The sequence below is a fragment of the Scyliorhinus canicula genome, chromosome 7 (assembly GCF_902713615.1).
Source record: "Scyliorhinus canicula chromosome 7, sScyCan1.1, whole genome shotgun sequence".
Lineage (NCBI taxonomy): Eukaryota > Metazoa > Chordata > Chondrichthyes > Carcharhiniformes > Scyliorhinidae > Scyliorhinus > Scyliorhinus canicula.
Genome location: NC_052152.1, coordinates 118580351 through 118593723, shown reverse-complemented (window position 1 = coordinate 118593723; position 13373 = coordinate 118580351). Strand labels below are relative to the sequence as shown.

At 44.0% G+C, this 13373-nt stretch overlaps 1 protein-coding gene across 1 annotated transcript in view; it reads right to left on the bottom strand.

Annotated features, from left to right (window-relative positions):
- The window catches only part of vwa8 (von Willebrand factor A domain containing 8), a 489820-nt gene that overhangs the window by 339606 nt on the left and 136841 nt on the right, over window positions 1–13373 (bottom strand). The window contains exons 10-12 of the mRNA XM_038802772.1: window positions 9870–9998; window positions 1374–1508; window positions 1193–1270 (exon numbers count right to left, since the gene is read on the bottom strand). Of these exons, the coding sequence (XP_038658700.1) occupies window positions 1193–1270; window positions 1374–1508; window positions 9870–9998 (342 nt within the window). The remainder of the gene's footprint in view (window positions 1–1192; window positions 1271–1373; window positions 1509–9869; window positions 9999–13373) is intronic.

The window sequence follows — 13373 nt, the reverse complement described above, 5'->3', positions numbered from 1 at the left end:
TGCAATGACTCATAATTATGAACCACCTTCCCATGCTTACCAGTCTTAGCCGCAGTACAACATTATTTACTTCAGTCACTTTCCCTTTTTTATTTTGACTGTTAATCCTGTTTTTTATTGGCCGAGGTGTCAGCTGTGGCTCAGTACTGCCATTCTCACCTGTGATTTTGAAAGTTATTGATTCTAGCCCCACTCTCGCCTCCAGCCTGACACTCTCATGCAGTACTGAGGGAGTGTTGCCATGTCAATGATGCCATCTTTCGGGTGAGACATTAAACCAAAAACCATCTGCTCACCCGGGTGGATGTAAACAATCCCACTGCAATATTTCAAGGAAGATCACACATGCTTGCTCCAGTGTCCTGGCCAATATTTATCCCTCATTCAATATCACTAGGTGAATGCTTCGCTCATTTTCATTTGGCTGTATGTGGGATCTTGCGAGGTCAAATTGATGCTTTAATGATACATGGCACCTCCCTGGTTGTAAAAGCAATTTGGGACGTCCTGCAGTCACAAAAGGCCTATATAAAAGAAAGTCTGTCTTTTTTTTCTGATCTTATCCTTATAGTTTTCACCTCAGTTATTGCCATCTTGGGTCATCACAAGGTTCTCTTTTCGAGAAGTGCAAGTACTGTTACGGGGCTTTCCATCGTTATACTTCTGGTTTCAACACTGTGCAGTCAAAAACAGTGTCCTCCCCCACTTTCTCAAGTGTAATTATGGATGGACAACAAATGCTTTGTCAACAACCCTAAATTTTAAGTGTTTTATGCTTCTTATATTTTAACTAATGCCATTTTTCAAATTTTATGGTTTGTCAAGTATCATCTTTTACTCTTTCGTTTCGCTTTTGCTGCTGAATATTATCAAGGTAAGAAGTCTTACAACACCAGGTTAAAGTCCAACATGTTCGTTTCAAACACTAGCTTTCGGAGCACTGTTCCTTCCTCAGGATTCTCTGGCATTCTCTGGCATCTTTGAATTTGTCTATATATATGTTTTGGAACACACCTCTTCATTCACCTGAGGAAGGAGCAGTGCTCCGAAAGCTAGTGTTTGAAACGAACATGTTGGACTTTAACCTGGTGTTGTAAAACTTCTTACTGTGCTCACCCCAGTCCATCGCCGGCATCTCCACATCATAATATTATCAAAACAAACATTTAGTTCAGTGAAGGTACAAGATTACCTGATATAGTGTGATGGGTTCAATTCTATAAGCCAGCAGGTCAGCGAATTCCTTCGCAATCACAGTTTTGCCACAACCCTACATGATAGGATTGATAGAATTTTTAAAGTAATCATATAAAAGTTAAAATTGATGCCATTAGCAGCTTTATAATGTATAGCTCAATCTGCTTTCATATTACCTTTCCACCAATTAGACATATGTCCTTTACCATGTGCGACTGCATCATCTCTGCCAGGAGCCTATCATGACTGGATGTCCTGATGAAATTCGGTGTCCTCATATGAAATTTTAAAGATCTTGTTCCAATTGGAATCTATAAAATTTAGAGATTAAAAACAGATCAGCTTCACCTTCAACAATACTGAAAGACCTCCTTCAATTTTTAATCTTAAGACTTGAAAATTTGTAAGTCATTCCATACCGTATAACATTGTTCATGCAGCTCTGTGGCCCATTTAGCTATAATTTTGTGTGTGCAAATGTGCTTTTTGGTGCAATTCAACCAGAAACAGGTAGGAGGCTATATCTCAGCCCAAAGTGTTGGCGAGAGGGCTGTCTAAGCACAATCACAACCTATAACCATTACCTGCTTGGGATGTTGCTTGAAAATGGTACACCGACCTGGGCCATTTCAAAAACCTAACAATATAGTTATAACGATTACACAACACTATGTCAAATAAATGTCTTAGTCTCGAGATTACAACAGGGGATACTACCATGCATGTTTAATTGAATGTTTAATCTGTATGTTTAATTGAAACTCTTCTCACTGCTGTTTTTGTTGAGCTTTTACCCCATTGATACCACTACTAAAAAGGTAGAGAAATTTTTTTTACGGAAACACAAAACACAAGAGTAAGCCAAATTGCAAAGCAGCATTTTCCAACAAACTATCCCAAGCACTGATACTCAAAATAAATTGGCAGAGGTGACCCAATTTCACAACATAAATTTTCAAGGGACAGATATCAGGTTTTAACTCCTCTGCTCTAATGAAGTTACTGAAGTTGACAAAGCTCAATTCCAACAGCTCACAATTATGTAGACATTATTGGTGGTTCCAAAGTTGCAGACCCAGAACAAAAGGGTTATGATTCAGAAATCAACCTTGTAGACTGCTCAAACCAGAGGCAAAAGTGGAGAAGAAAGCTTCCTTATCTCTCAGCAGTTGCAAGGGAGTTACAGAGATCGTGAAGTGAGCTTTGCCTAGTCTGGAGAGGTTCCTGAGCAATACATTTGGGATTAACTGTGTTCTCCCAATTGAAACTTTACTATACGTGAAACCTTCTATTTAATGCCATTTCATAATAATCTTTATTGTCACAAGTAGGCTTACATTTCAATGAAGTTACTGTGAAAAGCCTCGAGTCACCACATTCACCTGTTTGGGGACTCAGAGGGAGAATTTAGAATGTCCAAATTACCTAACAGCACGTCTTTCAGGATGTAAGCTTGGTTCCATGATATGCCACGTTGAGACTGTAAATCTGTTGTGTCTAAATAAAATGCTGTCACTTTATTCAATTATGTAAAACAGTCCATCCAAAACTAACTAAAAACCATTTATTTTCGAACAAATAATCCAATGAATAAACAAATACCACTTTCAATATGTATATCAGGTTGAATAGTTAATCTCTGACGAGTTGATCTCTTGACGTTATACTTGCAGTAAGTCAAAACAATGTGGGGTTGGGGCGTAGAAGATAACTGGACCATACTTTCAGGCATTATGATATACCCCTTTTAAAGTCATAGATGCTTTGATTTTACATTAAGATATCCATGCACCACAAAACTTGGTGCTTCATAATAATAGGGCAAGGGCGGCACAGTGGCATAGTGGTTAGCACTGCTGCCTCACAGCGCTGAAGATCCGCATTTGATCCTGGGCGGAGCAGGCTTGAAAGGTCAAATGAGCTACCCTGCTCCTAGTTTCTAAGTTTCTAACTCACATATTTTTTGATCTGAAAATCAAACTTATGAAGTCCGCCATTTCCCGTACCAGCCTTCCCGAACAGGCGCCGGAATGTGGCGACTAAGGGCTTTTCACAGTAACTTCATTGAAGCCTACTCGTGACAATAAGCGATTTTCATTCATTTTTATTTTTTTCAGAATTTCTATTCATTAGAATATTTACAATTTTCGAAATATCAACACCAGGTGATAATATGCGGCATTCTGCTTCAAGCCATTTTTTTGAAAAGTGAATTAGATTACAATAAAGAAAGACACTCATTCTCTGAGCTTGCAAAGTGAATACAGAACAAAACAATATCCGCAATGCGGAATTGGTGGCTTGCACATAATACATAAAATCATCAACATAAATTTGGAGAATTTGAAATGTATCCTCTATCTTTATACTTCACATAAATTTTAAAGAAATAGTGCAGTATCTGTTAGTATATTCCTTAAGTACTAAAATGTTGGCACAAGTGAGACAAAAACCTAACAGAAGATCAAGTTGTACAAAAAGGAATTTTTCAGAGGTAATATTTTTAATTCATCTTGTCAATATTTCCAAGAAACACAGCAGATAAACTGATCGCTTTTAATTTACAGCCAGCGCCTGCTCCATATCAGAGGGTTCTTCATGACAGTACATTAAAATGTAATCCAAACAGGAATGGAATATAAACATTAAACTGGAATATCATAGAATCATAGGATTTATAGTGCAGAATGAGGCCATTCGACCCATCGAGTCTGCACCGGCTCTTACAAAGACCACCCTATTCAAGCCCACCTATCTACCCTATCCCGGTAACCCCCACTTAACCTTTTTTTTGGACACTAAGCGCAATTTAGCATGGCCAATCCACCTAACCCGCACATCTTTGGAATGTGAGAGGAAACCGGAGAAACCGGAGGACCCGGAGAAAGGCCACGCAGACACGGGGAGAACGTGCAAACTCCGCACAGTGACCCAGTCGGGAATCAAACCTGACATCCTGGAGCTGTGAAGCAATTGTGCTAACCACTATGCCACCATGCTGCCCTATATATATTCCAGCTTCCATGCTTCCATGACTGATGTATTTTAATTGGCTTTAGTAGCCAAAATAATTGCCAATGTTAGAAAAGTACAGAGCAAACTTGAATTTAAATTGCTGGTCACTGATGAGGCATTGTAAATCAAAGGTGCAGTTTGTGTTACTGGACCGAAAAGAAAATTCAAATAATATTTCCCTGAATCAAGATTACTTTATTGCTGCTCAACAAATTATGGCACATTTCCTGCACTCTCAGTCAGATTGCTCTGCTCAAAGGCAGCATGGGCCAGAATCAGTGTTGTAACATGATAGCCTGAAGTGTAAGTGCAACCTCCTACTGGAAGTGCACAATTACTGGATTAACCCACACAGCCATCTAACCAAGGAGAATTTAACGGTTGGCACATAACTGCCTTTATGCCATCGATCTATTAACAGATCAATTTCACAGATCCACTGCATTCAAATCAGACAGCAACCGATGCGAGGGCAGCACAGCTCCAGGGTCCCAGATTCTATTCCCGGCTTGGATCACTGTCTGTGCAGAGTCTGCACGTTCTCCCGTGGGTACCTCTGCGTGGGTTTCCTCCGGGTGCTCCTGTTTCCTCCCACAGTCCAAAGATGTGAGGGTTAGATGGATTGGCCATGCTAAATTGTGCTTAGTGTCCAGAAAGGTTAGGATGGGTTACTGGGTTACGGGGATAAGTCGGAGGTGTGGGCTTAGGTCAGGCACTCATTCCAAGGGCCAGTGCAGACTCGATGGGCCAAATGGCCTCCTTCTGCACTGTAAATTCTATGATAACAGTAACTCCCAATTTAATCACACAAAAAATTGTTGCCATACAAGCGCTCTGCCTGATTAGAAGCCTGATCTTTATATCAATACACAGACAATTCAAACAGAATACCTCGAGAAGAACTCAAACATATTTATTTGCTGAAGATAGATGCCCGCTGGTTTGTCCTTATGACATCTCTGTTCTATTATCTATTTAGATTGAAAAAGCAGGACTGTTCAGTCAAGCTAAAATACAATTGCAATGATCAAAAATATCGGAACACAGAACAGAATCCAATGCAAAAAACATCAAGAAATGAAGGTTAAGTTGGCAGGCGGATGAGTTACACAGTGGAGGTACAGTACGGGGTGATGCACAGCAAAACATAGACAAAAAACCAAGTCAGTTTGGAAAGCAGAGGAAAGAGAGACATCTTAAGGCACGCGGTAATATGGCAGGGCTGGATGGCATTTATTTTAATGCAAGGAGTCTTACAGGTAAGGCAGATGGATTGAGGGCATTGATTGGAGTATGATATTATTGCTATCACAAAGAAGTGGTTGAGGAAGGTGCAGGACTGGCAGCTCAATATTCTGGGATAAAGAATCTTAAGGCGTGACAGTGAGGGGTGTGAAAGAGGAGGTGGTGTTGCATTATTGTTCAAGGAGTCAATTACTGCAGTGAGTGAAGTGTTGGATAGTGTAGGCTTGCGAGGTGAACATAATACCACCAACACTGACGAAGGTTCAACTCTATTTTATTAACTATTAACTAATCGACATACGAGAACTGCGGGTTTAAACAATGCTAGTTTAAACTAGAGACCCAAGTCTGTCCGAACCAGTTGAATCTCTCAGCACGTGGTGTGAGTCTGTGCTAGACTTGATGAGTTCTTGTTCTACGGAGAGACAACACCCAGAATGAGCGGGAACCATGGTGCCCTCTGCCTTTATAGTGTGTGTATTCTAACTGGTGATTGGCTGCGGTGTTTGTGCATGTTGATTGGTCCCTATGTGTGTCCATCAGTGTGTGTCTGCACCATGATATACTGGTATATATTATGACATCCCTCCTCTTTTAAAAAATGTTGATGTGAATATGTGATAATAGTGTGGGTGTGTGAAGAATGTGCCTAACTAAGTGTGAGGTGCGAAGACATATGTACAAATCTATATACAGGAAACAAGGCTATGTACAAAGGAAGGTGCCTGGTGCAGATGAGTAATATGCAGGAACCTGAACAAAAAAACGATGCTATTTACAAACCACTGGAGAACGAATTTAACAAGGAAGCAAAAAATAGCTCAGAAAGTCCACTTATTTGCAAAGTTCATAAGTTCAGTCTCTTGAGGTGGGCGACGAACTCTGGTTGACAGCCTCAAGTGGGTCAATAGCTGGCAGGTCAGGAGCTGGGTTGGCTGCAGCACAGTCAAGGGGAGACAGAGTGACCGGAAGCTCTGCACAGTCCATGGCAGGGTCAGCAGAGGAGCTTGTCGGAGGATCCCGTGACGAAGGGCACGCCGATTGCGGTGCCAAATGGATCCGTCCGGTAACTGGACCAGGAAGAAGCGGGGGGCCACCTGCCTGAGAAAAACAGCAGGCGCAGACCAGCCACCATCCGGAAGATGGATGCAAACCGTGTCGTGTGGCTGGATGTCGGGGAGATCAGCAGCACATGAGTCGTGTGGAGCTACAGACTGGGCTGGTCAAATGGGCAGAACAGTGGAAAATAGATTTTAGCACTGAAAAGTGTGAAGTAATGTATTTTGGGAGGACTAACAAGCAAGGGAATACACAATGAATGCTAGAATGTGAGGACGTACAGAGGACCAGAGGAACCTTGGGTTGCACGTTTGCATGTCCATATGGTCCCTGAAGGCTGCAGGGCAGGTAGATAAGGTGGTTAAGAAGGCATATGCGATGGGTGACGGCGGGTGGGAGGCAGCCACACACGAGAGGGCTCCCGCTCGGGAATTTTGGAGTTTTAACGCCCGGTCCCGGGGGCAACGGAGGCTGAAAAGGCTTTTAGAAGGCAGAGGGAGGAGAAATGTCCAAGTTGCGAGAAAAATGGCCATGAAAAAGGGGGTTAACGGAAGTCCGTCGGTGACAGAAAAAGTCAGCGCAGGAACTGTAAGGAAAGCGGAGGCTGCAGCACCAGGGGAGGCCGCATCGTTCACAGCAGAAGATATGGCCACGGTGATGGTTGTGGAACTTGAAAAACAGTTCAGAAAACACATGGAAGCAATGAAGAAGGAGATGGGGGCGGTATTGAAAGTGCTGGTGCAGGAGGCGATTGCCCCGGTGACGGTGGCGGTATCAAGCGCAGCGGCGGAGGTGCAGGAGCAAGGTGAGACACTGAAGGAAGTGGAAAAGGCATTATCGCAGTACAGTGATCAACTCACCTCGATGGGGAAGGAGTTGCGGAGGGTAATAGAGACCAACAAGGGTCTGCAAGCTAAAATGGTGGACCTGGAAAACAGATCCAGGCGACAGAATCTGAGCATTGTGGGTCTGCCCAAAGGGGTGGAAAGGCCGAGGCCGACGGAGTGTTTTGCCACGATGTTGGCGAAGCTATTGGGGGAGGGGGACAATCCCTCCCGATATGAACTGGATCAGGCTCATTGGTCGTGGAGGCCTATACCAAAGACGAGTGAGCTGCCAAGAGTAGTAACTCTGTGTTTCCGTAAGTATAGCGTGAAGGAGAAAGTCCTGGGCAAAACAGAAGCGGGAGGTGCAGTGGGCTGGAGCTGGTATACGTGTATACCAGGACTTTACAGTGGAGCTGGCGAGGAGGTGGGCTGCCTTCAGCCGGGTGAAGAAGGCACTGTACATCAGCAAGGTGCAGTGCAGCATAGTATATCCAGCTAAGTTGAGGGTAACCTACAAATCCAAGGACTTTTATTTTGGGACAGCGGAAACAGCAGAGGAGTTTGCGAAGGCAGAAGGACTGTGGCAGAATTGAGAAACAGTCGTGTACCGATGTAGCCTCAGGTTACTTTATTTTTTCACTGCGTGTTGGTGTATGTACTAAATTAGTTGACGTTGTGTATATTTGGAGAAGGGAAGAGAGGGGACTTTCATTTGCAATGATGGTTCTTTGGGGCTTGGGTGTGTATGCTGGGGTTGTATGCTAAAGAGGATTTCTTGGTTTTCATGGAACCGGACAAGGGGGAAGGAGACCCGGTGGGGGCCTCCACGCTGGCCAGTGAACGGGAGTGAGGTGGGGGGAGGGGCTGTGGCCATCGGAGCCTGGTAGAACAGGTTTCGGTGAGGCTAGCCGGGATGAAAAGTTGGGGGAAGGAACCGAGGTTGGGGGGAAGAGTTTACAGGAGGAAGTGGAGGGGAGGACTCTGGGGTGGGGGGGGGTGTCTACAATTCATGGTACTCTTTCGGGGTAGGATGGCATTAAATATTAGGGGGGTGGGTTGGGGGGGGTCGACTGTATATGTCAATGTTAGCCATGATGTGGAGATGCTGGTGTTGGACTGGGGTGAGCACAGTAAGAAGTCTTACAACACCAGGTTAAAGTCCAACATGTTTGGTTCAAACACTAGCTTTCGGAGCACTGTTCCTTCCTCAGGTGAATGAAGAGGTGTGTTCCAAAACATATATATAGACAAATTCAAAGATGCCAGACAATGCTTAGAATGCGAGCATTTGCAGGTAATTGAACTGTCCTGGCTTGAGACAATTCACACCTCTTTAACCTGGGGTTACCCCTATCTCTGGTTCTACAAAGATTCAATTACCTGCAAATGCTCGCATTCCAAGCATTGTCTGGCATCTTTGAATTTGTCTATATATATGTTTCTGGAACACACCTCTTCATTCATGTTTGATACATGATGTTGTAAGACTTCTTACTATGTCAATGGTGACCATAGGCGATTCCTGATTCCTTTTTCCTTTCTTTTCCCACCTTGGGAGGCTTTGTTTTATTTGATGCTTATATTGTCAGGTGGGTTGTTCTTTGGGGTGGTGGGAGGATGGGATTGTTGTAGTTAATAAGGGGATTGACATTGTATTCGTTACCGTTTACTGTTTGTTGGTGGGGTGTAAATTCTGAAGAAAATGTGAAAATGGAGAATAAAAATATATTTTTTTTAAAAGGCATATGCGATACTTGCCTTTATTATCTGCAGCAGAGAATATAAGAGAACAAAGGTGACGATGGATCTGCATAAAATATTCATTAGGCCACAGCTAGAGTACTGTGTGCAGTTCTGCTCGTCACACAATAGGAAGGATGCTAGTGCACTAGAAAGAGTGTAGAGGACATTTGCCAGGATGGTGCCTGGGCTGGAGTGCTTCAGCAATGAAGAGAGGCTGGTTAAACTGGGGTTGTTTTACTTAGAGAAGAGAAGACTGAGAGGGGACCTAATTGAGGTGTATAAAATTACAAGCTGCATAGATAGGGTGGACAGGAAGGAACTTTTCTCCTCAGAGGGGTCAAATCAGGGATCACAGATTTAAGGCAAGGGGCAGGAAATTTAGACGGGATGCGAGGAAAAACCTTTTCACCCAGAGGGTGGTGGAAACCTGGAACTCTGCCTGAAAGGGTGGTAGAGATGGGAACCCTCAACACTTCAGCAGCATTTAGATGAGTACTTGAAACGCCACAGCATACAAGGCTATGGACCATGTGCTGGAAAATGAGATTAGAATAGATAGGTGCTTGATAGTTGGCACAGACACGATGGGCCAAAGGGCCTCTTTTTGTGCTGTAAATCTCTATGACTCTATGACTGCTGGCTGTAATAAAGTCTTCGATAAGGAACAGGAGCCAGTGAAAGGATGAAAAATTAGGTTTGAAGCTTCAATTTATTTTCAAATTTCAATATTCAACACCATATGTATTCAGTTTGTTCCACCATCACTGAAAGTGAATTTATTACCTGAAATTCCATTTCTTTATCACCAATTTGAACAGTGGCTATGGCTTGTGAAGGCTGTCCATCGATTTCTTTTATACCAGTAATTGCCTTTGGGGTCGAGAAACTTGCAGATCCCAGCAACTCAAATGTCTAAAACAAACAGATTTTCAAATTATTGATTCCAATGGAAATGCTGCATCACAATAGCTTCACCCAAATCACAATTTAAATGGCATTCATCTTTTCAGGGCATTTCTGCAACACTGATCAAATAATATGTCCCAGGGCAGTAATTCTGTTAGGTGCTCAAAATTCTCATCGGGGGAGATCACACTGAACTTATGCGATGTGTAACAAAAGTTGTTCTTTGCGTCTGCGGCCATAGAGACAGTTTACGGATCACTCATTCGACATTCAGGGTTAGGCTGAGCAGAGAGGCGCCAGATGAAATTGCAGGATCTTCACACAAGAGGTAAAAGAAAATCAAATCGGAGTTCCGCTAGCCGAGTGCCACCACGTCAGCTAACGGAACCACTGGCAAAGGTTTGGAAGCAGACCACATCGCCATTCTTTAAACAAAAATTGGCCGTGGGGTAGATAGCAAGGAGAACTGCTGTAGAGTGCAGAAATATGTCAATCGACTGGTTAGCTGGGCAGAGAAGTGGCCAATGGAATTCAACCCAGAGAACTGTGAGGTGATGCATTTGGGAAGGTCAAACAAGGCAGAGGATTACACAATAAAGGGGAGGATACTGAGAAGTACAGAGGAAGTGGAAGCCCTTGGAGTGAAATCCCCACAAATTGTTGATAAGGTGGTTAAAATGGAATTTGGAATCCTTCCATTTATTAGCCAAGGAGTGGAATATAAAAGCAGGAAGGTTATGCTGAAAATATAGAAAATATTAGTAAGGCCACAATTTGAGTGATTTGTGCAGATCTGGTCACCTCATAACAGAAAGGATATAACTGCATCAGAAAGGGTACATAGGCGATTTACAAGAATGTTACCAGGACTGGCCAACTGCAGGTATGAGGACAGATTGGATAGACTGGAGTTGTTCTCCTTGGAATAGAGGAAGTTATGGGAAGATTTGATTGAGATGTGCAACATTGTGATGGGCCTGGATAGAGTGGATGGGAAGGGCATGTTTACCTGAACAGGGATCAGTGACTATGGGGCATACATTTAAAATAATGCGATGGCACAGTGGCTCAGTGATTAGAGGACTATGCATGGGTCTCACCCTCACAACCCAAAGATGTGAAGGGTAGGTGGATTGGCCACGCAAATCGGCGCTTAATTGGAAATATTTTTAAAAATGAAATGATTGGTAGAAGGATTAGACGGGAGGAGAAGGAAAACAGTTTTTCAACCAAAGAGTTGTGGGTGTCTGGATCTCACAGTCTGAAAGGGCAGTAGAGGCAGAAACTTTCAACTCGTTCAAATGGTCTGGATGTGCACCTCAAGCACCGTAATCTGCAGGGCTAGAGACCAAATGTGGAAAAGTGGATTAGACAGGGTAACTTGTTTTTCGGCTGATGCAGACACGATGGGCCAAGTGGCCTCTTTCAGTGCCGTCTATAATTGGAACAGCATGGACGTGAATCCTTGCAGATGTTTGATAAGGAGACTCAGGAGTAGATGATAAAACATGCACACACCCTCTCAGTAGAGTGCTTGAACTTCAATGTGTAGTCAACATACTGTACATAAAGATGGAAAAGTTGACCTTGTGTAAAAGTCACCCCATGACTTTTAGCCTAAAAGTTGATCCTAGTTTTTGAAGGTAGCCATGATGTGGAGATGCCGACGTTGGACTGGGGTGGGCACAGTAAGAAGTCTTACAACACCAAGTTAAAGCCCAACAGGTTCGTTTTGAAAATATTAGCTTTCGGAGCGCAGCTCCTTCATCAGGAGATCACTGTGATCAACACTCGCAGGACTGACAAGCTGCTGCCGCACATAAACATACACTCCCAACATACACATGTATTAAAGCCAAAAAGATGGGCCAGGTTGTGCTGGAGCATCCATACAGCTGATGGGTCAGCTGGGACCAGAGGACACCCAGGGGGGTGCCCCGGGGGTCACCTTTACGATCCTGGGCACCAGGTTTGAAGCGGACTGTCAGCGGCATGCACAGCTGCATGGCTGCCTTGAGTCCGAAAGTTAGTGGTTCGAAAAAAACCTGTTGGACTTTAACCCGGTGCAGTAAGACTTCTTACTAGTTTTTGAAGGGAACAAACAACATTTTCATTATTAATTACTTACTGGTAATTACCAAAGTTCATTAATTGAAGGAGATAGTTATGGGATACAGTGCACACATACAATAACATTACAAGGAGCAGAGATCTGTTTGGCGATCAAACATCTGCTTATTTTTATTCACTCAAAACAAATCCATCTCCCAACAGTACAATCCCAAAGATAGTGATGTGATCCAATAGCATCCCTCTAAATTGGATGAACACAGGGGTACATGGATAGGTCTGCTGACAAGCGTGATTAAATGGAAGTGCTCTTGTTTCTGATTTAGAACACTACTGTTTCAAACTCCATTCCAGGCCATTGGTCTGCTCTCCGGGTTGAAGTTTCAGTGCTATACAGTACAAAGAGATTTCTGCATTATCAGAGGTCCTGGGCGGGATTCTCCGTTAGCCGATGCCGAAATCAGGGTGTGCGATCGGGCAGAGAATAGCTCCCGACAGGAAAATCGCGGCAGGCCCAGTTTGACGCCAAATCGCGATTTTCTATCACCTCGAAAACGACGTCAAAGTGACACACGCCGCGTGTACTTTAAACACTGTTTGCATGTCATTAATGGGCATACCTGCGATTCTCCGCCTCAGATGGGCCTGGTTCCCGACAGCGCGGTCCACGTGTGTTCCCAGAAATAGTGAACCTGGCATGGTAGCTGCTGAGAGAGAGGGCATACGGACAGTGTCCAACACCGCAATACTTCCGCCAACAATCATGCCGCTGGCCAGGGAGTTTCTGCCAGCGCCGGAGGGAGTAGTGGGGGGGTGGCCAGGAGGTGGGCTGTGGGATCAAGGTAGACGGGTACTCCACACCATTACTGCAGCTGGCAAGGCAGCCATGCAGCTGTGCATGCTGTTGACAGCCCGCTTTAAACCTGGTGCCCAGAATCGTATAGGTGACCCCCGGGGCACCCCCCTTTGGTGCCTTCTGGTGCCAGCTGAAACATCAGCTGTATGGATGCTCCAGCACAACCTGGCCCATCTTTTTGGCTTTAATACATGTGTATGTTGGGGAGTGTATGTTTATGTGCAGCAGCAGCTTGTCAGCCCTGCAAGTGTTGATCACAGACCTGGCGAATCCCCTCACCGGTAGCGGAATCGATGCAGGTACAGCTCCGATTTTCCTGTTGTAAATGTCCACGGATTCTCCGTTGGCGTGAATACTTAGTCTCAGAAACAGAATTCAGCCCCTCATCTCTCATATGAGACACTAAATTCAGACCTCATAAAAGATTCCATGCTGCTATTCAAAGAGGAGTCTAC